This window comes from Vidua macroura, chromosome 5 (assembly GCF_024509145.1).
Source record: "Vidua macroura isolate BioBank_ID:100142 chromosome 5, ASM2450914v1, whole genome shotgun sequence".
NCBI classification, from domain to species: domain Eukaryota; kingdom Metazoa; phylum Chordata; class Aves; order Passeriformes; family Viduidae; genus Vidua; species Vidua macroura.
Window position 1 is genome coordinate 67,175,212 of NC_071575.1, and position 25,863 is coordinate 67,201,074.

Below are 25,863 nucleotides of genomic sequence, written 5' to 3' on the forward strand. Positions count from 1 at the left end.
CCATGTTAGGCTGCAGAGGAAGGGAGTACAAAATAAAATGCCTTTCTCTAGGAAATTTGCCTTTTAAAATACATTTCCTCTGGTGATACAATCATCAGTGACAGAGAGCTAACCTACATTTCCCTCGCCACCCTTCAGACAAGGCAGGACAGCATCAATGGGAAGCAAAATCTCTCTACAGCAAATCCATCTTCAAAAGCATCTGAAAAGAGCAGATTTAAAAGTCTCTGGCAGGGAGTTTTCAGCCCCAAGAAGCAAAATGTCAGAAGCACTTTCTGCAAGTGGTCCTGCCTCACACTTACAGGAAAACAAGCCTTAATCAACAGGAAAGACCCTGGGCTGTAGTGAGATAAATATTCCTGCAGAATAGATATAGCAATCAGAGCAAGGTAATTTCTCTCTTCTCTGCTCAACATTGCTTAATTATGGTTACACCTCTCCTGTCCCATGGCACTGGGTAATGTTTTGCAGCAGGGTGACCATGCACTTCAGGACTGAGTATATCTGACATCACCATCACAACAAGGAGCATCATAGTCATGGCAGAATGGGTGCCTAGCTCTGTGTTCTCCTAAAGGAATATGTCCTTTTCTGTAGCTGCAAGAGACTCACAGCAAATTTTTCATGTCAAAAACCCTACAGCAGAGAAAAATAATTGCATGAATTTTAATTTTCTACCTTATTTTTCATATTACGGATGCCAAGCCCAGTTTTTAGTAATGCTGCCTCTGTTTATGCTAATGCAGGTCTTAAAATCTCAGCTCCCTTTCAGTGGATTTCAAACTGTGTTTCTGACTCTTTCTTTACAATGCATTTTGGAGAAATGTATCTTCTTTCCTCAGGGACATCTGGACATTTAAAGGCTCCACTACGTCTCACTCAAGGATATCAGTGCTCCTTAGAGTATCATCAATGAGGGATGAAGAAAATACAGTTACAGAGTGGTTAAATGCTCCTAGCCAACAGAATAATCAGACAGAATAAACACTAAACTCCTCCAAACCATCTTCAGAACTAGTAGAGAAAACCCTTTTCAGCTAAGCCAGGATAACACAGCCCCAAATGGGAATTTTGCCTTGGAGAAGGGAAAAGATGACATAAATATTTGGGTCTCTGAACACAATTTTCCTCCAATGTAAGAGAAAAATGGCCTTTACAGGCTAAGATATCACCATGTGGCATGAATCAGAATGAAATGAGCACATGTTCTATAAAAGCATCAAAGAAAGGCTTCACCAGCAACAGTATTTTCTTTTTCTATAAAATGCTTAAAAAAGTAAAAGTTTGGCTACAGCAGACCTAACCAGTGTTTCAGGAAAATTAAAAAAAAAAGGAAAAAAAAAAAGAAAAAGAAAACCACAAAATCCTCCACATTCATTTTCCACAGAATAATTTTCCAGGGAGAATGTTTAAAGCAGAAACCTATGGCAAGTATTTCTGCAGACCTATGAAAATAGTTCCTGTAAGAGGAGGCAACTACAGTACTGCAAAAAGAAGTCAAAACAGGGTTTCAAACAGCAACCTGTACTTCCACAAAAAAATCTAGGGTTTACATTCTCCTGTTTAAGGTCCTGACACCCAGTCCAGCCACAGAAATCCAAATGAATCAACACGGCTTTAAAAATACACCCTATGCAGAGATTTTGGGGCAATGCAGACAAAATGTGTAGTGAGAGATCTTTTCTTTCAGAGTGAATACAAATGGGATGATAATGCTCCATCATCACCTGCTATAATGCAATCCAAGTGTATGTGCAAGTTAGCCCCAGCACTGACTCTGGAGTCACTTACAGACTCTTGACCAGAGTCACTTACCCGACTGTACCGCCTAGAACTTAGGCTGGAGCTGAGACTTGAGCATGCTTGGGAAATTGAGCCTATTTTTCTGCCACAAAATAATGGAATGTCTTCTGGAACACGCTGACACGTAACACTCACCAGCCTCCTACTGTCCCCTTCACCACAGCCTGCACAACCTTCCTGCAGAAGAAAACTTTTAATAATGTTTTCCATGTAAAAGAATGGACTTGGGAACGCCCACGTTCATTTTGCATCTTGATTCAACGCTGTGTTATTTCACTTCAAAGCTTTGCAGATTGTTATGAAAAGCCTTTTCTGTTTAAATAAGTGTAACCATTTAATCAGAATGACTCCACATCATGCCTGAGAGAGATCCCACTGTATCATAATGAATTCTCACACTGTGGCATATATGGATTTAACATTTATTATACGCCTTGCTGCAAAGCCCTTCCACCTGAATTAAACACCAGCTATTTAATTGACTTTGGTGCACCACAGTGTAAATTACCAAGAGCTGAGAGAAGCAGAACTAAATCTAAAAGACTCATTCAGTGACTACGTGAACATCAAGTAACCAGCAGTGAAACTTCTGGGCAAAGCATGAAAGGAACGAGATGCTTATCCAAAGCCAACAAAATGGAAAGAAAATTGCTAGGGCTCTAAATAGCCACCTTCCTGCTGTTTGGAGAGAAAAGCCTCACTCCTGCTCTCAGGGAAGCAGTGATATTATACAGGATTACTGGCAGATCTGTATTTCTGCCCCATCAATTGCCTGTTCCAGACCAAGCTATACAACAGGCACATACACCCCCATGCCCAGCTGCAAGAGAGCCCTAAATGGGGACTTAGTGAGGCAGCTGCTGCAGGGCTGAAGGAAGGAACTCATGCTGATGCTGCCAAAACCTATTGCTATTAAAAAAATAAACAATCAAGGCACATACTGTCACCCTAAGGATTTGGTACCAGCCCTTGCTGGTGAGTGGGCATTACAACAAATAACTCTCTGTTTATTGTAATCACCAACATAGGAAAACAAACAAATTTATGACACCTTCAAATCTTTTTGTAACTTTAATATATTAGAACAAGTTTTATTTTGAATTTTGGCCAAACACTTTGTTTTCTCTATTGACAATAGCAGCTTTGCAACAATAGATATCTTAAAAGAAAAAAATCCATTTTCACCTGAACTCTTCACATTTCTGTAAAAGCAAACAATGTTATAATGCTGTCTGTTCAATGAAAATGAGAAATTTTTTCTCCATTATTTCTTTATTCTCAAGGCTACAGGAAGAAAAGATAACCACTCTCCATCAGGAGTAGCATGTCACTTCAATTGAAAAAAATAACCCCAAACCATAGTGTTGCCTTGCTAATGAGTCCTTACTGGGATGTTTTGACTAAGGAAAAATAACAAGTGCAAGCTTTGGAACAAGGATGCTGACAATTGTCTACAACTCTTGAAGGTGACAGTATCTTCTAAGTGGTTTTGGAAGGCATCATGAAAAAGTTTTTTGTAGTCTCCAAGGTGAAGAAGACTCTCACCATTCCTCTGTTCCTGTCAGAAGCCTGGATTGCTGCCCAGGGACTCTAAAATGCCTGGTCCTAGCCACAGCTGAAGCACAAGGAAGCAACAGGACTGCTGCTCAGGAAAAAGTGCTGTGTTTGGAGAAGACATGGGGACTAGGAGTTACCAAAAGTTCTGCCACAGCCAGAAAAAACAAGAAGAAAAATGAAAAGTGCTGAGGGCAAATAGGACTAGCCAATGAGCACACTCACATTTTCAGGATCACACAGACTCCACACAGTAACAGGTGTCTAAAAGCCATTCTGGTGATCAATCTGTGGTCTATTAATCTATTACCAATAAATTTGCCCATGCCCTAGTCTCTACAATGACATTAATCTTTTCTAGTCTGCTTATAACCTCTCTGCCATTGGAAAAGGGGAGATCCTCCTTCATATTTAGCACTGATCAGTGTAACCCAAATGATGGAATAATCTTTTTTTCCATAAAGGAAAAGATGTTAAATTGATACTGGATTAATGACTGCTAGCTTTCTGCTCCTGAAGAGCCCAGTATGCTTTTATTATCTATTGGTAAGGCCCTGGAAGAGGCTGATCAGAGAAGTTATGGATGTCTCATCCCTGGAAGTGTTTAAGGCCAGGTTGGATGAGGCTTTGAGCAACCTGGTCTAGTGTAAGGTGTCCCTGCCCAGGTTAGGGGGTTGGAACTGGATGATCTTTGAAGTCCCTTCCAACTAAAACCACTCCTTGGTTCTATGATATAAATTCCATTGTGAACGCAGAGAGATTTCCTTCTGTCTTTTGCATAAAGCTTACACAAAACCCCCCAAGCAGGGGAATAAGCCTCACCTAAGGAATGTGGCATGGCAGATCTGTGTTTTGCTTTAATTAGCATCCTGATGCGATACCGGCTTGGCATGCAGATCTCTGTTTTGTAACACACTGAGCCCTCGCTAGACTCCGTAAGGAACCTGGCAAACACAACACTTCCTTCCATTGTCTGTTGTTTTTCTTGGAGGCTGAATATTTTCATTGAAATGTCACTTACATACACAGCTCATGCTCGGCTGCTCTCGGAGTGCACTCAGGCATTGGGCTTTCAAAAAACAAAGTGAATTCAGCACTTAACCACAGCTTAGCACTCTGCTTACTTATTAGCAAAACATACACTTGAAAGGCAAAATCACAAGCAGAGTGGTTCCGGTAATAACGAAATCTTGTGCAGATTTTACCACTGGTGAGTACCTGCCTGTTTGAGCTGCTTCCCAAGGCATTGCAGGCTTATGAGGTGCTTGTGGTCTGGCAGGGTAGAGCTGATAAACAGTAGGAACGGGACCCTGGCATTCTGAGCCTGCAAACTTGTGGGCAGAGCTTTCCTCAGTGCGTGACTTGCACCTGGCAGGAAGGAGCCCCCGTCATCTCAGCTTTTCTGTGAAAGAAGTCATCTGAATAATTCATCAGAGTTAAGAGACCAAGCTGGGAAAACTTCAGGGTTGGGTGTTTTGGCTCAGCTTTGGCTGGGTTTTTTTGCAAAGGTAAGGAGATGTACTTCAAGGTTGGGTCAAACAGGATGTTCACTCTAAAAACTTGTCCTCGGCAGAGATGCCAAAGTCTCAAAAGACATCACACAGCGAAAATACTCTGGTTTCTTTGGAGAACCAGAAACAGCAGCTGACAGGATCTAGGTAAAGCAGTCCTGCCACGGGGATCAGATCACAGGTGCCCCAAAGAGGTGGAACACTATACCAGACAGGCATTAGGGTTTTCACTTTCTTTAACTAGATCCTAGTATTGATAGGAATTCCTCTGGATTTGTCAATATTCTTGACTCTGCAAAAAATTGCAATGAAACACAGAGGTGGGTCTTCAGCTTTGACCATTACTTACCTAGCTGCACACGACTCTGGGCTGCTCCATATGTTTTGGAGGTGCCTTTTAGACCCATTTTTAGCCTGTTTTCCAAAGGCAGTGATGCAGTGACTCTCCATCCCAACTTGCCAGATTTTAGTAATTTCTGACTTATTGGGTGAACTTCAACCAACTTTAACAGAAGAGCAGAGGTAGCAAAAATATTAAGTTCTTACCTATTTTAAGCAAATATGGATGAATAAAGGAGAAAAAGGAAATTACAGTCTTAATAGATTTTTAATATTGTTCCATATTCTTCTGGAGAAGCAACAGCCCCAGATCCTGTGGCTTTGACTAGTCCAGGTTACACAAAAATCTCAGGGAAACCAGACTCTGCTGCTTCACACTTCAGTGCAGGTGAACAATAGAGATGAAATCAGTCAAGCCTTGGAAATTTGCTCTGATCTACACAGGCAGCACAGTCAGAAACAGCATTTGCAAATGGACCCACAAAACTCAGGTGGAAAAGACATTTAGATTGGATTATTAGGAAAAAATTCTTCACTGAAAGGCTTGTCAAGCACAGGAACAGACTGCACAGGGAAGTGGTGGAGTCACCATCTCTGGAGGTACTTAGAAGATGTGTAGATGTGGCACCTGGGGATAGGGTGGGATTGGCAGAGACAGGTTAATGGTTTGACTCAATGATCTTTGAGGCCTTTTCCAACCTAAATGATTCTAAGATTTCATGTGTTTACGTAAATCCATTTTTATGCATGATTTTCCAGCATCCAGAAAATGAATCATCCCAAAGAGGATGATTATGCTAATGAAACATTAGCATCTGACATCACCAACCACAACAGATTATCAAGATCTTTCCCTATACTGACAGGTGAAATAAGGCAGATCACTTGTAAGATACAGTAAGGTAATTCCTACCAAATGGCACCAACAACAACCAAAAATCCTATAACTGCTCATTAACAGAGCTCACTATTACACCAAAATTGTTCAATAAAACTGTTTCTGAAAGCAATTTATTTCCCCCTGTCTTCTACAGTATCCTCTGGGGAAATCTCAAGCAGCATCCAGAAGGAACGAAACTTTCAGAGTTTCATTTTAGTTTTTGTCTTTGTTGCCTGTGTAGGTCTTAACAGTGCTACAGGAAATCCAAGCCTGGGAAGGAGGAGATTTTTTTCTTGGTTGGAAAGCACATCATCCTCATGGAAATATGACAAATGTTCTACAGTATTTTTCTATAGTGCCTGCAAAAGTTTGGCAGAGTCAAACTTTGTGATGACAGGAGAGGCAGCGATTATCTACATTTATATTTGGCTTTGCAGCTGCACCAGTGACCACCTCACACCAAAGCTGAGCTACACTGCTGGGAGTGAAAGACAGCAAGGAGTCGTCCACAACCTTGCCAAACTTAGAAACACTGGGTTGGAATATTTTGAATTTTGGGAAAATAAATTAAGAAAAAATAGCCCAGCCCTTTATAAGGAGCAGTATAACCCCTGCAGAGAGCACATGAAATTCTGAGCTGTTGAATCCAGCAATCTTCAACCTGGACTTCAGGTCTACCTTGCACTAAGAGGATTGTGTCAGTTTGAACAGTTCTGTGATGGGTTGTATACAATATATGTGAAAACAAGGTGGTGAAACCAAAGCCAGAGATCTTATTTCCCCATGGATATACTGGGAAACACACAGGGCAGATTCACCAACAACTATGTAATCCTGGGAAGTGTTCCCGGGGGGACTGGCAGGAACAAATTAAGTGTCAAGTAGACATGGACAGCTGCCTCTTAACCTACCTTCTTTCCAACTCCAGCACAGACACTGAGACTTTTACTTGCCCATATCTTTGACAGAATAAATGAGGTGTGATATTTATCCTTCAAGCTGGTCTGCTAACAAGCATGGCTTTCATGTAAAAGGAGATGCACTCAAGGACAAACATAAACAGGGAGGCTTGGTCTGCCTTCAAAAACCTTCTCCCACAGAGGTGCTACTAGATGCTCAGGGGTATAATGTGGATTTTCCACAACATAGCAAGGAGTGCTCTAAAGTTTGGTAATGAAAATGCTGTCCACACCACAAAATAATCCTTGGGAAGTATTAGCTAGAGACCACTTAGCAAGCAATGACCCAGGGAAAAGCACATATGGATTTGAGATTTGTTGTGCTCATGATACTGATCTTTGAGTGGCCCTGATTTTACCCCTTCTTTTTTTTGCAGTCTAAATGTGGCTTTCTCGAAGCTGCTTGATCCTTTCTGCAGAACCCCTTCTGCTTCACAGAACCCAAGTTTTAAAGGCATGCAAAATTAGGAGAAATTGTTTAGGAGAAATACACAAAAATGAGAAGCTGAAAAACCCACAGGGAATCTAATAATAAATCAGGGCAGAAATATAAACAAAAAGATAAGATACTTCATGCTGTGCAATGGTTCACAGCCATTGTATCAACAAGTTGGTGTTACCTTGGAAACAAGAGATTATCCATACATGCCTCCTCCCAGACAGGAATCCATGAAAGGAGGCAAGCAAAATGGATTTTGAGCCTCCTGGACTTTGCAGTGTTGCCACCCAACTCTTGATACCATTTGATCCCAAGCCTAACTATTGATGGAAACTCAGAAGCAGTGCAGAGGTTCCACCATCCTTCATGTAACATCCAAAGAGATGAGGGTGAGTACCTGGCTTGGAGTAACCTGAGTACCCTGAGTACTCAGGCTGAGTATCTGAGTAACCTGGAGGGTTCTTGTCCTCTCCACCTTGAAATAATGCAGCACTTTCCCAAAAAAAAAAATGCAGAAAGATGATTCCCTACGTTCAGTTTAGTGCTCTTGGTCTATCTTGTAACACAAGACACAGCTCTTTGTTGGGACAGGGGAGCTGCCACTCCAAACGCTGCTGGAGGGCTCTGGCTGCTGGTTTCAGCTGGGCATCTCACCCCAGTGGGCAGCAGTGAACCTGTGTCCCCCTGGAACAGCTAAATGCTTGGCCTTTGGAAAATTAACTGGTTGGGTTTACAAGTACAGCTATAACAGAAAAGAGAATTCCCTAGTAAGTGTTGAATAGCGAGCAAGTAAAAATTTATACCAAGATATAATCAGTGTCATCTCTCATTACAGAACTACATTTCAGATAACCCAAATAAATATCTGGATGCAAGGATTTTATAAAAGTCATGGTTACACTATATTAAACAAGCTAAGTAGGAATAATATCTATTTATTTTTCTAAAGAGATTAAACAAAACTAAGGATTTGTAAATCAACTTATCATAAAATTGGTACTTCCCACAATCCAGCTGGCTTGTTGGAATTTGTACAACACCAATGCTCCTGTGCAAGTCCTTTTGCAGCACTCTGAACTGAAATGTAGGGCTACAAAACCACTAAGAAATTACAGGATGTTATTCTCCCCACAATGCCAGCACAAATTCTGAGGACATCAGCATTCCTGGACCTTACCAACAGACAAGGGACCAGCATTTTCCCCAAGGGCTTCCCCTGAGGTATTTAATACCAGAGCTGCCTCTGTCAGATGCTCCAGGCTTCCCTATGGCACATCTGGCTCTTCTCAGCTGTAATTCACTCCCCTGCCCTGTCTGTTCTGCTCTTTTTTTTGATGCAATCTCACAAAACCACTCTGGTTTGATTTGGGTGAGACTAGTCACAAAACAATTTAATTCCCAATTTTACAACAACACAGCACATCACAACTAGAGATCTGGTTTTGACCACCCTCCAGGGATTTTGCAGTCTGTAGCACACAAGACAAATACCTCTTACATATCCCATTTTTTTGGGTTAAAGAACAAAACCAGAGCGAGAAGAGTTGGCAACTTTGATATAAAGACTTCATTAGGTTCAGTACTTACAACTGCATGACCAAATACAAATGGTTCGGACTCTCATAGATGTCTTCCAGAGCAACTATATTTTCATGCTTGATCCTGAAAAAATACAAGATAAGATAGGATGAAATAGTGATTTTCATTTGTTTTCACACGACTGCAAAACATAGAGCTATTTTTATTTCCTTAATACTTGTCAGTGTTTTATTCAACATCATAAACTCTTTGCAAGGATGTACAGTGATAGAACAAGGGATAATGATTTTTAACTGAAAGAGGGTAGATTTGGATTAGATGCTAGGAAAAAGTTCTTTACTGTGAGGGTGGTGAGGCAGTGGCACAAACTGCCCAAGAAATTTGCAGATGCCTCATCACTGGAAGTGTTCAAAGCCAGGTTGGACAGGGCTTTGAGCAACCTAGTCCAGTGGCAGTTGTCCCTACCCAAGGCAGAGAGAGAGGAACCAGATGATCCTTGTAGTTTTAGGACCCTTTCAACAAAAATAAGGAGTCCAAAGTGCTTCACAGCCCAGAATACAATTATTATTCAGAAAAAATTCTTTCAATCATCTCTGTAGCCAAAATGTGTAACAGTTAAGTATCTGAGGCATTAGAGGTATGCAGTTCCTGTGTCACATGAATGAAGATGGTTGGTTGGAGGCTGAAGTCTCAGGAGAGCTTTGCTGCAGGGTGCAAGGGAGTGAGAGAGACAGGGTGCAGGCTGGCAGGGAGAAAGCAGGGATCTGACCCTGTGAAGAAGCTGGCACAAGGAATCAGCAGCCATATGACAGCCCCACACTCCTTCCCACCAATTTTGTGCTGCTCTGATGTTAAGCCTGGTCTTGATGCCCGAATTTCCCTGCAGCATCATTAAGCACTGTGTGCACTAGCTCCAAGAGTCTTCATGGCTTTTTCACATCCTCACCATTCCCACCAAGCTGCTTGCCAAAACACTAGCTCTAAAGAGAAAAATCATCTCTACAAGCACACATCTAATTAGCTACTTCAGCAATGCCTCTATGGGTTTGTTCCTTAAATGTTTACAAATAATTTGCAAAGGGTATATTTAACTTGTGCAGATCCTGAAGAGACTACCCCAGTGCAAGCCCACGGCAGAACATTAATTACACCAGTTCCAAACAATATTTTAAGAGCAAGAGAAAGATGGAAAATTCTAAGAGGCCACTCATTAAGTAACAGATGGGTATGCTCAGAAAGAAAGTAAACATGCATTGTCAGCAAATGCAAAACTCTCCACATGTTTCTAGGTTCAAGTAGCTTAATTAAGATGTTTAATCATGTGTCAGGACCTTATCCTCTATGGTCACAAGTGTCCTAACACCTGTGTGATGACATGGAGAGCAGAAGGTCCATTGTGCCCAGTAGGATATTTCCCACAAACATGCAGACTAATTCAATTTCCTCTGAATTCACTGGAAATATTATGACTGACCTGAACTTATGTCCATAATCAGTCATCAAAAGCCGTGTTCATGCAAGGGCTTTCACACACAGGAAATTTAATGTCAACAATAAGCAAACTCAAACGTAATACACTGCAGGATGTTAGAGCAACAAACACGACTTGGCTCTTCACTCTACCTAAATGGCTGGAAAATCCCCCACTTTAGCAAAATTTTCAGGTAGATTGCATCACAAATTAAATTCTTAATATTTGCAACAGGAAACCAATACACCACACACTTGGCTTTACACAGCAAATGTTTGGAAGCATTCGTTTTGTTGTGCAGGTCTAGTGCCTGGTCCCTTTAAGGGTGAGTTAGGACAAGGGCAGGATTACCTTGTTTAGTTTAGTTGAAGGTATGTTAGAAATAACATTTCATGCTATTAGTGATTTTTAATGAAAACTATTATATTTATTTATCCATTTTCCTTTATGCACCACACACCCTGATGTGATCCCTTGTGCTCCTCCTGCCATCACGATGATGGCAGTTTAACACAATCTGCTGTAAGGTTTAAAGCCTCCAGTTCAGTCTGCGGTATGGTTTTCACCATGCATACACTACTGCTTTGCATCTCTAATTTTGGAAAACCTCAGAGGTTCCCCAAAGCAGCCTCACCATCACACACATGGTCACCCCCAGCGAGCAGCCCGGGAGGCAGAGGCCAGGGAAGAGCTCATCAGAGATGCAACGCTGAGCACCGGGGCTGCCGCAGGACCCGGTCCCCTCCCTGATTTGCAAACCAAATGGGCTCTGTGCCCTGTGCTCTGGAGGGAGGGCTGACAAACCTGCTCAGTGCTACGGAGAAGAGAGAGAAAAGGTTTAGTCCCAGCCCCACGGGGTCCCCTCTATTGAGCCCATCTGTCCCCCTCTGAAATCAGAGGCAGGAGGTGAGCATGTGGGAAGACAGCAGATATGAAGTGTAATCTGGGAGAAGACAGATGAAGAAACTGAATCACCCCCAAAGGACACAAAGAGCATCCCTCATAGGGATGATGGCATTTGGAGTATGATGTCCCTTTGGGAGATGGTGTCTGTACATACCACCCCAACTGCTGGTGGCTGCTGCACTCCAGGGGTATGATGAGAGGGGAGGAGGCATTTTTCTCCCCTTTGACTCAGCCTCCCCAAGACCAGCAAGGCCTCAGTCGTGGTGTTATGCAGTGTTTAATATCCCTGGGGAAGTGTACATCACACAATGCTGCAAATGAAGCAGCTTGTCCTGCACAGCTTTTCTCTACTCAGAGGAGCTCTCACATGACAAGCTACTAAAAGGAAAATGGAATTCAAAGTTAAAAAATCAACAACATGGAGATTACTTGGGGTGAAGCCCACAGTTTAGACAAATTTGGGGGTTGTGTTGCTGGAGCTGGACCAGAGCAGCCATGGGGTTCCCAGGATGAGATCACTGCTGCCAGCAGCAGCTCCTCTGCCACTCACTCCAGAAATTCACACAGAAATCCATGTGCTCCTATTTTCCTTTTAAAGCACGAGCATGCAATCACTTACAACCCTGATACACAATAATTAATCCTTCAAGGATGAACAATATTCATTTCAAGAACACCCTGGGATTTGGGCAAGCAGGTGTGGCATCATCACAATGTTTCATTGGTACCACAAAGCCCAAAGGAGATGGAGCAAATTTGTCCCACTCCTCTGCAAGCAGATCAGCAGTGCCAGACGTGAGTAACAGCAGACACTCACTCTGGTTTGCAGGGATGCTTGGGTACATCGAGAGCCAAGGAAAGCACTGTGAGGTGGCAGCTACTTGCTGCTCACAGATCAGGAGGGATTTGGGGATGGGTTAATTAACTCCACTTTTATCCCCTTCTAGGAGCACCAAGCGAGTCTCAAAGGTTCAGAGGATTCATTCTGCTAAGCCTCCAAATGCCTGCACGCAGCCCTGCAGAAATACTCACTGGACTGTCTGATCTACTCAAGACCTGACAGGATTTATTATTTTTAAAGGTGCTGCTCTCACTTTACAGAAGGGGAAGCATTGTGCAGAAAAACTACAAGTATTTCTGTAATCACAAGAGAGAATGGAGCAGAGAGGGCCAAGATTCCGCAATCCCAGAGTAATATCTTAATCAAGGGGCCATATTATTTTAATTCCTTCTCCTTTCTACCTCAGTGAGAGAATCTTAACCCTACTTCTCTGCAGACCTTTTCTTCCTTCTGTCTTCCCTCTCCAGACTTCTCCCTTCCCAACATGTGGCTCCCACCCTGCAATAGATAAATCTGCCTGATTAACTCTGCACAGAGCACCTCGTTGGTGCTTTTAGGGCACATGATAGTGCAATATTAGGGCTGTAGCACAGGGGACATGGACATGGACTAGGATGACAGCAGTTCCCATTACTTGTTTCCAAAGGAAAAAAAGCCCTGAAAGTGAACATCAAAGCATGGGCTTGCTTAAAGCAAATTAGATCCCATTATGCAAATTGATAGGAAAATTGCCCTTGCCACCTTTTCAACCTCCCATTCATCACATTTGCTATTTTGCCTGATGATCCCCCTCCATCCTGGCAAACCCCACGTGCTGCTTGCATCTCCCACATCCTGATGTATCCCCAAAATTCCTCCATCTGTGGCACAAAGGGCAGGTGCCACCTCCAGCCACCACTGCTTTGTTCAATTTCAGGAATATTCTGAGGCCATCATACAGAAAGAAGTTGTCTAGAATTAAAAATACAAATAAAGAGAGGCTAATTATTTTTTTAGATTCAGGACTTTTCACCCTACAATTCTCATGTGATGCTGCAATCCATGGGAAAAAGAAGAGGAAGATAAATCTAGGAGTGAGAATCAAGGGAATTTAAGTATACAAAAAAAAAAAAAAAAAACCAAAAAAACAACAAAAAACATAAAGAGGGATTAAACCTGGTAAGAAACTTTGAAAAGTTTAGTATCAAAAAGAAACTATGAAACTATGGATAGAAAGGGTGGATTCCCCCTGTTCAGAGCAGCTCTGGGTTGGATGCTGTGCCTCAGGCAGACATAAACCTTGGGGCTCAATGCAACCATGCAAAATGATCAAGCTTCCCCTCCAGACTTTCAGCCTATGATTCTGCCATGTGCTCTTACAAAGGCGTCAATGATACAAATGAATGAAGGCAATGTTGTGATTGAGCAATATTTTAACACACAGCCAGCCAAGATTTAAAGGAGCAAACTGAACTGGGCAACCAAGGACTTCGAGTGAGTTTTCTGTGCATGGCAGCTGTGCAAACAAGGGCTGACAAAAGAGTGCTTGATCTGCAGCAGAGCCCAAACACACACTGGCCTCCTTTGCTTCCTGTGGAGACATTGCACGAGAGCATTGATGGGGGGGAATTGTCATTTTTCTCCAACTGCTACTGCTAAAACACAGAAACTTCCACCTCCAAAGGGGCTGAAACACATCCTCGAGACAAGACCTGACATGACCAGGAGTGACATTTAGCTCTGCTCACCAGTAACCATCACACCAAATGGGCTGTGCTGCAGCACTGGAGTGGTGATGAGTACATGGCATGGGACCCCAGTGATGCTAAAATCCTCCCTGGCCACTGGCTGGCACAGGGACACCATGTCCTACTCACTTTCACCAGAAGTGCACAAGCCCCCATAGATCCAGATCTAGCTCTAATGGACAGTACTCACTTCAATGTTTAACAAAAAATTATCTAAAAATCAATATATTCCATTGGCTTTGGCAGAAGATTGCTTTTAAGAAGCAAGGGATTAAAATTTGGAAGTTGATGTACAATAAGGGAAACCAACTCCTTTAATGGTTGAGCTTTCTGTACATCTCTGCTGGCTTGCTCCTGACCATCCCAGAGGCCAAAGAGCTGGCATTAAACCTGCTACGTGCTGCCATGGATCATTAATTAGAAGGGCTGCACTCTGCATAGATAAAAGCAGAGAACCCAGATTTGGCTGTTGCTTTGGCTGCTGATCTGCCAGGAGAGCATGTGAAACACCCCAGCTACAAACCACAATAGAATCACTTACATTAATATCCATCATATTTAACACCCAAAACCAGGATCAGTTAGAAGAATACCGTACAAAAACCTTGGGCAAACACGAGAGCTGCTTAAGTAGGGCAGGTCCCCCCCACAACAACTCTTTCCAAGTCAGTGTTACATTTGCAAGACGTGACATTTAATGCTGCACCTCCACGAGAAGCACGTGTCACGGGTAAAATGCCACAAGAAAGCAGGAATAATTTTGCAAAAGCCAGAACTAACAAAGCGTGAATCTGTAAGGATTCGTGGCTTTGAGTAACCAAATGTCTTTGAGAATCAATGTTCTGTTATTCCCACATGTACCCTGGAGAGAGTTTTGCCAGCAGCATGAGGGTTGATGAGTTCTCCAGTTGGCCAAGGGAAGTGTTTAAATCACAGTTTCTGCAGTGGAGGGCACTGCAAACGTACCTCTGCTCAGCTGTCTCATTTGTTTGAAATGAGTCAATAATTTTAACAGAGAGTAGGATAGTCTCACACATGTTAACAGGGAGTGATCAGATCAGATTGCTTTCCACTTGAAAGAAAACTACCAAAAAATCTTCATGATGGCTCAGAAGATGTAAGGATGCATGGGAGCAAGCCAGCCTGATCTCAAGGAGAAACTGGCAATTCTGCCAAGAGGGGAACGAGGCAGAGTGAGATGGCAGGGGCTGGTATGGGGAAGGAAACTGGTGGCTGTCCTGGAAATGGCTGGCTGGCTGCAGCAGAGCTCTGCCCACCATTCCTGCTCCCAAAAACCATTCCAATACTGATGCTGTGTGTGGGACTTGCACTGCCTTACCTCAGTGCCATTCCTAAATGAGGGCCCCAAAACTGACACCAGGATTGGAGGTGCAGCCTCACCAGTGCAGAGTACAGAGGGACAGCCACTGCTCCTGCTGGCCACACTATTGCTGATGTGTGGGGCATGAAAAGGAGGGAGGACACTGTGGTGCCTCACTCATACGTGTCTGGTTGATTTTGAAGGGTCCAAATTGTGAGAGGCTACCAGATTGATGTCACCAAGTCAACCACCCTCCCCTAAAATGTGCACTCCTGGAGACAGCTTTAGAAGAAAGATGGGATGTTTAATGACCATGACATTAATTTCTCCTACTTCATATCCCCCACAATGTCCTCCCTCCACAGCCAACAAGAACGTGGTCCAGCAGTGGTGACAACTTCTGTGGCTTTGGTCCCCACCACAGGGGAGGTGGCAGCAGTCTCCTCCTCTCTCACTCACAAACACACATGCAAATAATGCAAAACTTAGAGAAGCTTCAGCTCAGACACAGAGCAGAGATGTGAACAAAACCAGGCAGATGTCAGTTGCTCAGCAAAGGTGGCTCTACAGAGTCTGCAAATCCAAAACATCTGTTTTTTCTCTCCTACTACACTTATATTGCAGGTGTTTTTTGAAGTTATATCCCTAATTTGCCTATTGGAAAGAGCTGGAGGAGGATTACTGAATTCAATGCTGAATATTCCCTTGCATTAAAAATAAAACAGAGTTTATTTTTATGAGCTGTAACTTAGAAATTGTGCTATGTCCCCATGCCAGACGGTGTTTTTTGACCTACTCTGATCTCCTACCATTGTGATACCTTTTGTTCCCACCCACATTACACATCTTGCCTTGCTTGATCTAACAACTGGGCAAGGGACAGCTAATTCCAGCTCAAAGCCAGATGGTTCAGTGTCCATATGCTGACTGCCTGGCCAAATTAGTTAAATCTCTGTGGCTGGAAGGACAAGGAATTGAACTTTGGGGTCACGTAGGGGCTTCAAAACACAGACTGCTCACAATACAGGAAGGAAATTAATGTCTTCACTAATATTTTTGAGATCTCTATACTTCTGTCAGGTTAATCTGGTCTGCTTTGGGAAACCAGATTAAAGAGAAAGACCCTGGATGCCCTAGAAGATGGTACACAAAGGTAAACATGGAGGGATGAGTCACTTCATAACCTTTCCTCAGCTATGACTGAAGAGGAGACTGTGAGAAAAAGCTCCAGTGTTGGTAGCAAGCAGCAAGTGGCTCAGAGCAGGTGTCTAAAGGAAGTAGGGACAGTCAAAACTCAGAAGAGACATGTCCACCAAAAGACATACTTCTATTAGCTTTAGAAGATAGTGATGATTTTAAAATTAGCATGGTTTCCAATTTAGTTTTTTCACACTTAACACTTCAATTAGGCATGTAATATTCTCTATGCAAAGCAATGGGCCAGGATGGGATTTGTACTTATCCAGTGTCTAGCAGGATTGTCTCATGATTATACAACTTGACCTCTCTCCATTTAATTTTCCAGATCCTACCCATCACCTCTGTAACCTCCTGTTACTCAGGAGTGATGACCCAGAAATATTTCCATCCATTCCCATGTTTTTTCTTCCCTAGCACTGCATGTCTTCTATAGCAAATCCCAGCCTGATGTATCACATGCATAAAATATTCTCAGGAGATTTTGCAGTGATAAAGTCAAACTGGAGACATTCCACAGGTGGAAACCTGAGTTGTGTAGTTATTCAGCTGTAGCACTAACTGGCTGTGACAAAACCTACCCACAACACCCTGAAATTTCTGATCCCTGCCCTATCTCAAGTTATACTTCCTAGTGAGGTCAGAACAGAGCTCAGACAAAAGCTGAACATTTTCAGCACAGATTCATAGGTTTGCACCAGGCACTGGCAGAACTTTATAACCCCCCACAAACATAACAAATTAATTTAGGTACTTTGAGGATAACCATGAATGATTCATGGATCACACACACCTGGAGTTAGGTGCTGAGCTTGTGCTCACTTGTCTCAAGAATTTTCAGGTAAATGCTGCTCAGCAGCCATTCAAGGGAAAGAAATTCAAGCCCTGGGTCTTCTATTACTAAAACTTGCAACTCTAGTATGAAGACTAGGTCCAAAAATCCTTCTGGAACGCTTGTATTCCTGCAGATCTGGCAGCCCATTCAAGGCAACAGCAATATCCCTGTGTCAGTGCCATTTCAGGAAAATCCCTGACTTCCACAAGAAGCAGACCAAAGCATGAGAATGACAGCTTCCAATTGGTGGATCCCAACTGGCAGCAATCAAAAAGGCTTGCAAAGCTTGAGCAGAAGCCTCCAGGCTGTTTAATGTGAAACACATCAAAACAAATATTAATGATTACTTAATCATTAAAGGTGAAAAAGATAAAAGCAGTGCCTGCAAGGATTTATCTCAGACAAAAACAGTGTACCATGCTTTAGTTCTTGGCAGCAGCCCTGTTTTTGCAGTGTGGAGGACTGTGGATTTACATGTGCAGCCAGTAATTAGGGATGATTCCCACTCCCTTGCCTGGGAGACTGAAGAGCCACATGCATTTAAAGGTAGTGAGCACTCCTGGGCTGAGGTGGGCTGCTCTGGAGGTGTTTCACAAACATAAAAGCAGTTTCTGCTTGCAAAACACGTGAAAAACAGGAAGACTGACACTCCTGGGAGGGTGATCTGGCTGCAGTCAGAGCAACTATCCTTGTACATTGCCTCACAAAATGAGAAGATCTTATTAGTTTCCAGTGAATGAAGAGCTGAATAACTGGTGTGACACTGTGTGGCCTCCTGGCTCTCAGATGAGTGCAGTGTGTACACATCCACTCAGTTCTATCTGAAACCTGGCAGCAGACACTCCACCTCTCAAAAGAAAGCCCTGCCGTCCGTGAAATACCCATTTGACACAGACACAGGGTGCTGTTGTCTGCTGTTATCTCCTCCACTGGTTTGAATACATACTAATGAAGGGTGAATGCTGTAACACCCACTCACCTGCATAGGTAAGTTACACAGGAGCATGGAAAAATGCCTATTCAGACAAGCACAGAGTTGAAAGATATAACAAAGCCAGGTATTTCATTCCACCATATGGGGACCAAATGTAGCTGTCACCCAGATGTGACAGAGCTGGGACTCCCAGCTGTGACTTTTACAGCATCTTTATCTGTTGGCTTACCCTAGAAGCTAATACATATGGGTGAGGTGGAGCTGAACTGCTGATCATAAGGACAAGTAACAGCACAAAGGCAGAGATGGTTTATGTACTCAGAGAACACTGATGTCACCAAAAAGGCACTTTGTCTCACAGCAGGAAGCAGGGCTATGCTCTACAGTCACATCCAAAGAGGTTTATGCCTCAAAACCACATTTTCTCCACAAGAGAAGCTGAAAAGAAAATGGGCAACCAAGCAGAAATTACATCCTGAACATAAATTTCTTGTCCCCCAACGAAGCTGAGTTGTCCTCTGCATGCTCATCTCTGCTGATTGTTGCTGGGCAGCCTAGAAAATCACAAGCTTTGATTGAGTCTCATCAGACTGGGTGTGCCTGTGACAATTAAAGCAGATTACAGCTCCTCAGTGCCATGCCCGTGGCCAGCAGTGACACACTTGCCCAGCTGCAGGTGTCTCCTGCAGTGAGGAGCAGTAAATGCCCTCCAAAATGGGTCAGAGACCCTCTGTGTGTAGGGGGTACAGTAATAACCACTTTGCCTCTCCTAGCAGGTGTGAGATTGGGTTTTGATCAGGTCTCGGTGTCACTGGGGCCACTGTGCACCAGCGGCGCTTGCCCACCTGGCTGGCCCAGGGCCACCTGCCCAGGGAGCAGGGAAGCCTGGCAGATTGGGATGCTGGAGAACAGCTCTCCTGGGGCTCCTGGGCAATCCAGCTGGCATCCAGGCAGTGACTCTGACTCAAGTACTCAGTCTGCTGGGACAAACCACATGACAAATTCAGCAGCAGCAACCTGTCAGAAAACCCCCTCCTTCCCACCAGGCTACTGGGAAGCCAATTTATTTTATTTATTGAGACAGAAGGATAAGTAAGAGGCTAGGCAGGTTTCCACATTTCATCATCACTGTATTAGGACACTCCTACACAGAAGACTGCTCCCCCAGTTGCCTGTGGGAAGTGCCAATAGCCCTTGGGTGAGTCACAGACACCCTGCACCATTAAAGAGTAAGTGGGGGAGCTGTGCAGAGCGGGGGATTGATCTCAGAGGACAGACCTTGCCACTCCATGTTCATTATGAGTTACTGTCCTCAATCACAGAGCGTGGAAAGCCAAACTGAAAGGCAGATCCACTTCTCCTGACACTTGTGTGAAAGCAGTGGGACTCCTGGAAGTCCCAGCACTGCTCCACTGCACAGCTGGTAAATGACAGAGGGAACACAGCTCCAGCCCTCCATAACTGAACCTGCCATTTCAAAGCCAGAGTGAAGGCTACTGATCTTCAAGCCTGGTTTATTTCCAATCTTCCCAGATCCTAGGGTCAAAAACAAAAAGTCTTCCACTTCCACTGCAATTGGGTTTGCTTTGCATGTGGTCTTCAGGAAAGAAGCGGTGGAGAGAATAGGAAAAAACCCTTCCAGCAACAGGCAGAATTAATAATGGAACAATTCAGCTGGGCCAAATCTTGGAATCTTTAATCAGGCAAGACTGCTGGAGGTCTCACTTGGCTGGATTCACGTCTTGGCAGCATCACTATAGAGTCCAAAGTAGACTTGAACTCAATACATCAAGTGGCAGGAAAGTCATTTAACCAGAACAATATAATTAGCAGAAATCCGTGTTAATAAGGACGCATTTTGCTTGTGTATAACAGCTAATTGGTTTTTAACCAGGTGAGAATAAGTTTGAGAAGCTTAATCTCCCCGGTTTTACAAAGGATATCATAAAGGGGTTCTAATTAAAAATTAAATAGTAAAGTTCATTTATTCCTGTTACATGTATCAGTGTGGAGCACAGGGACCCTATGTATAGATTTCTATTTTTAGGAGAGAGAAACCTGGATTCACAAACGTCCCCAGAGTGCCTTTGGAGAGGCAACAGAGGAGTTTAAACCAGAAACCAGCTCTATACGTGCAGCCACTTGCCCAGAAAAGCAGACTATAAGTTGCAGTTCCCTCTTTTCTTATGGCATGTAAGTATAATTTAAAAAAACACTCACTCAGTAGCCAAGGACCAGACTTCTAAAGATTATTTGGTACCATATGATGCAAGTAACTTCCTACAGTAACTAAGCATCAAAGTGCTTTCAAACTTCCTCCTGGGTATCTTCAGACAGCTAAATATATTAAAAATATACATCTAAAAGGTTTTTAAGGGTGATATAGGCACTGAAGGGCTGGAAGATTGGAATCTTTCCAGAGTTTTGAATCCCTAATAACCACTGCAGAAAGAATTTATGTTTTTTTAAATATGTCACTGTGGCAGTGTCCTGCAACAGAGCTTGGAGGTTAACAGCACCAATATTTCAGACAGCAACAAGCACAATATTAATGTCATAAGCAGCAATTAGTATTAAAAGACAGCAAATCCTTCATGTAAAATAAATGCATGTCTAGCTGTGGGAACAGTAGGGCTAAAGAGCAATATTGCAACAACATGTGGTTATTTTTCCATTATTCTAGCTAGGTTTTACCACTGCCCACTGACTTTTTGCAAGTCATGATGAAGCAGAAATGGGAATAAAAATACTTTGAAAGCAGGAGTTAATAAATGTACCTCAAAGGACATTGATTGCAATATTTTTATTTGCCAATTCCTTGTTTTCATTCATGCCATTAAGAAGAAATCAGTATGAAAAAGTGGGTTGTTTCATGGTATTCAAGAAAATGTTTTCTAACCAACTGGCTTATAAACTACAGTTCTATAGATTTCTAATATTTTATGCAGCCAAGTCACACATACAAGTCACACGTGGTGACTCATTTTTTCCTAAGCAATACATCCAATTAATTCAAGGTATTTAGAATGAAAGGTAGCTATTAGATGAAGGCTAAAATAAATGGTACTAAATGCAGCGTTACTGTTGATGGACACGGGGTATTCTGGTAACATCCCCCTCTCTGCTGTGCTAAAAGCTGTGTTGCTCCCCATGAATAAAGCTGAATTAATAAATGAAACCTGTAGCCTGCTTAAAGAGCATTTGCCAAAAGAGCTTGTCAGGATGATGCTGGAGGACCCCTAGGACACCAAGTACATTTTGTTTCACAGTTTTGATCAGGGTGGAGCATGTGTGTGGGGAGAAGGTATTCTCCAGCTCAGCCTTTGAGGTGATTAAATGCCTGGCTTCTCCCAGAAAAAAAAAAAAAAAAAAAAAAAAAAAGGAGTTACAAAGCAATGGGTGTGATTTTATAGCATTCACTGCTGCCTATTGTCTGCTTAATTGGAGTGATGCAGTCATTTATGATACATCATGAAACAGTCATCAGCCCTTTCTTTTTTATCACTACCTCAGCTTTATGTGGCATCAATAAATCCAATGCCTTGTCACAAATTGCAAGTGTATCAGTGCTTCATATATGCTGAGCACAACAAATAGAAAATGCTGGGAAAGTAGCTGGTGATGTGATTAGCATGACAAACTGATGAGGTTAGAAGTTCATTTCTAGATGAATGTACACATTCTCACGGGTCTTATCATCTGTGATCTGGTGATTTCTCAAGAGCTGGATTTGGAATAAAATTTACAGAATGTCTCAATTCCGAATGCAACACAAATGCAGGGACAGATGTTCCTATACAATTCCTAATTTGTGCTTTAGCTTAAAGCCTAGAATTGCCCAGGTCCTTATCAATTATGTGTCTTATGGGTCACAATCTCCTGCACATTGCCCCTTGAAGTTCAAATCCAAACTGCATCAGAGTACCAACCTGACCAGCATCCTGTCCTAGTCTTTTGGCCCTGTTTTATTGCTCTATCCAGCTAGTTATACTTCAACTTGTGAATTACTGCATTATCAGGTTACTCTGTGTTCTGGTGGGATTTTAAAATAACAACAAATTTGATGCAAATAATTTCCTCCAGCCAGGAGGGCATTTGTGTGCTCTCAATAGGACAGTAAGAGGGAGGAAGCTACCTACTGAGTTAATGCTGTGGCTCTGAGTTTCCATTAACCTTCTAACTTCGGCCATTTTTCATTATGAAATCATGAACTTCAAACCAAGCACACAGAAAAATGTACATTTCTCCCCACTCACATAGCTCTGAAGTATGACTGGAAATGCTGTTTTCACACTTAAAAAAAATCCACCTTTGACCTAGGAATGAAAGCTGCAGTTTGCAAAGCCAATGGAATTTGTTTAAGAAGTTCTGAGGATTTCCCAGGGGGCTGGAATTAGCTTGGAAACAGGCTCAGGCTGGCACCAGCTACCAGCAAACACTGGTAAAAATGCTTTGGAAATGTTTAGGGGAAAACAAACATGAATCCATACGCCCAAAATACATTTGGGCTTCCATGTGTGGCTTCATGGCGACTAATGGGCACATTGAGAGGTGCAAACTTACTGCCAAGAAACCAGCCAGAACTCTTCAGAGACACCAAGGAATGTCCCTCTGACACCTTCTTTGTCTTTCTGAAAGCTATAACCAAGTGGAAGCAGTCATTTGGAATGGGCAGGAAAGTGTCAGTTCTTACTCCAAAGACACACACCTGCAGATATTTAGAGGATAAAATAATCAAACCTCGTGTCTTTATTCACACCTGAGCTGGTCCTCACAATGCTGGTGTCAGAGCTCTGAGCTGGTTCTGGTGACACCATAATGAACAAGTCAAGCAGTCTCCCCAAGGGGCAGAGAGGTTTCAATGACCTCAAACTAGGCCTGTGATACCAGCCAAGTCACACTGGTTGAAATCCAATGTACAAAATCTGAGCAGTTAATGCTGCATCAGTCACGCATGTGCTCAGTTCAGACACAATTCACTGTTAACATTTGGATTAACAGACTGTTGAGCTATGCTTTGCAAACTCCATACCAGATACAGGTGGGGCAGGTGAGCCTCTGTTTCCAAAACGCCATTTTGCTTTTGACAGACATAAACACACTTCTGAGTAGATAACCAGAGCTGTCAAATCTCACAGTACTTAATCACACAGTGTGAACAGTTAAAACACTTAATCTCACATTAGCCTAATTGTTACTCAGTGTCTCCTGCTTTGTCTGCATTTCTGGTTTTGTTTCTATGTCTTATTTTCTCCTCTGCTTTGAGCTGCTCCCCCCCCCCCAATCCATTTACTCTTTGTCAGAAGCCCACCTGAAGGTGGAAAGCTCTTTTCCCCACTGTGCCAGCTGTCTCACATACACAAGTCATCTCTGTGGCTGCTGCTTGCACCAGCCATGCTGTGTGGTGACAGCAGGTCACAGTTTACAAAGACCTGTGTCTCCATTTGTGCTGTCTCTGAGACCCTGCTCAGGGGAGCAATCAGGAATAAAATAAAGAGAAGGGAAGAGTCACAAACATGCAGTTTCAGTTACTGCAATCTCTTCCCCTCTGGCCTTTTTCATTCCCTCACACATTTCCTAGTCTGTGTTTTTGACTGGGCACATCTATGCACTATTCATTGCCTATTCTCTGGACATGATACTTTCATTAGGGGTTTTAAGGACCTTCGTAGCTTATTTTCATCTTATCTATTGCTCCTCCTGACCCTTGAATCCTGCACTCCTGGTGCCGCTGTCACTAGGAAGGGGTGAAAACACCTCAGACCAGGAGGCTCTGTAGCCTGGTGGCCGGCAGCAAAGCCAGCAAGTTAATGGGACCTGTGAGCTGCCAGGAGTCTCAAAAGGAAGGGAGTGCACAACCACAAGCAGGAAGCCCCTCTCAGCTGGATAGCAACCTCCAGCAAGGAGAGCAGGGCTCCTGGGTGAGCAGAGGCTGCTGATGTAGTGCCCAGAGGTACTGTACTGCCTCAGCTCCAGAGAGGGACAGGAGCTCCAGCACTGCCTTTGCCTATTTCTGTGCATATCTCCATCCAACGTTCTGACTTTCTGGAGAGCTGCTCTCAGGCTCCCAGCTCCCTCTGCAGATCATTTCCTCAGGCCTTGGAACACATGAAGGCAATCCTAACCTGGCTCTCAAGGTTTCCTTTTCCTTCCAAATAACAATTCTACAATTAGAAGGAGGGACTTGGCCAAAGAGCTCTGCAGATAAACAACTTCCATCTCTGTTTTTTGCTAAAATAACTCTCCTCTTGGGAGGAAGAACACAGATGCCTAATGGCCCAAAGGAACTCAGCTTTCAGAGATTCAAGTAAAAGTGGCCCTTAAAAAAAGTAGCCCAGAGAGAGGACTCCAGACTGAGAAGAGACTGAGACCTCTCTCAGCACCCACTGAGAGTGATTTGCCAGCTGGGAACAGGGCCTAAGCAGAGCAACCTGAGGATGTGCTGACCCAGCAGACCAAAAGCACAGCTCCTTTTGAAAACCTCCCCATCCTTGCAGAAACCCTGGGGAAGGAATCTGCCTTCTGAAATAACTGTCAGCTGCCTCCCAGGATGAATCCACCCTCTGTGCAAGATCCTTCCTAGTTCTAGATTTCACCTGGGTGCATGTCTACTGAGGATGTCAACTATGAAAAGCATTTCTAAAGATGGTCAGAAAAAAGCTAGAACACAACTCTCCATCAAATAATGCTAACCTCTTCCAGGACTAAAACATCTCCTTGTTTGCCCAGGTTGCCCACAAAAATACTAAGAAGAACAGATAAATATGAAATTCAAGCAAAGAAATCTAAAATTAGCTATGAAACTTCAAGCAGGTATGTGTGTGACCTGTGTTTTATAACCCCAAAAGCAAAGTGATTAACACCTCTGTTGAATTTGCCAGAAACTGGCAATCCCTCATCCAGTTGGTGCATTATTCAGACATTGTGGAGATGGTTTGCAGTGTGAAACAAGACAGATGTGTGCACACCCTCTCTGCTCACGGCAATCCCTTGACTACATTAATCCTCCATTCCAAACAGGATTTACTTTTCATCATTTCATAAACAGGCTGAGTGGTGTTGAAGATGAAATGTCCATCCACAGCAGGGAGTGAGGCCAGCAGCTGAAATCAAGAGGCCATTTTACTCACTGAGCTTCAAATCATGGTCCAGAGCTGATGAAGAAAGGTCTATTTCCCTGTCCCTCAGCAGGACCATCTGCTCCCATCTCAAGAAATCTCACAGCCTGACTTTTTTGGTCAAATACTCATGGATTTCTATCACAGAAATCTATGATGTCCAGGTGGATGCCCTTGAAATGGAGACTGTTACACATTTTACAATATCAATGCATTTTTTAATGCTAAAGCATATTTTAAATAATTTCTAAGGATTCAGTATGATTAAGTACACTGTTAGATAAAGAAGGTCCCTCCCATGTGTAGTGCCAATGGTGATACCATCTTTCATCCAATGAAAAACCAATCAATATCCTTCTCTGTAGGGATCCATGGCTCACATAAACCTGATAAGATGGTACAACAACTATTTTAAGACATTTTAACAGAAAATATGCCTTTATTTCTCATAATCATAAGCTTCCAGATCCTCTGGCTGATCCACATAAA

At 43.0% G+C, this 25,863-nt stretch overlaps 1 protein-coding gene across 3 annotated transcripts in view; it reads right to left on the reverse strand.

The window, feature by feature from the left end:
* Nucleotides 1–25,863, reverse strand: part of CAMK1D (calcium/calmodulin dependent protein kinase ID) — a 208,240-nt gene that overhangs the window by 74,432 nt on the left and 107,945 nt on the right. For all 3 annotated transcript variants that reach the window (XM_053977898.1, XM_053977897.1, XM_053977896.1), the window contains exon 3: nucleotides 9,073–9,147. In XM_053977898.1, coding sequence (XP_053833873.1) covers nucleotides 9,073–9,147 — 75 coding nt within the window. The remainder of the gene's footprint in view (nucleotides 1–9,072; nucleotides 9,148–25,863) is intronic.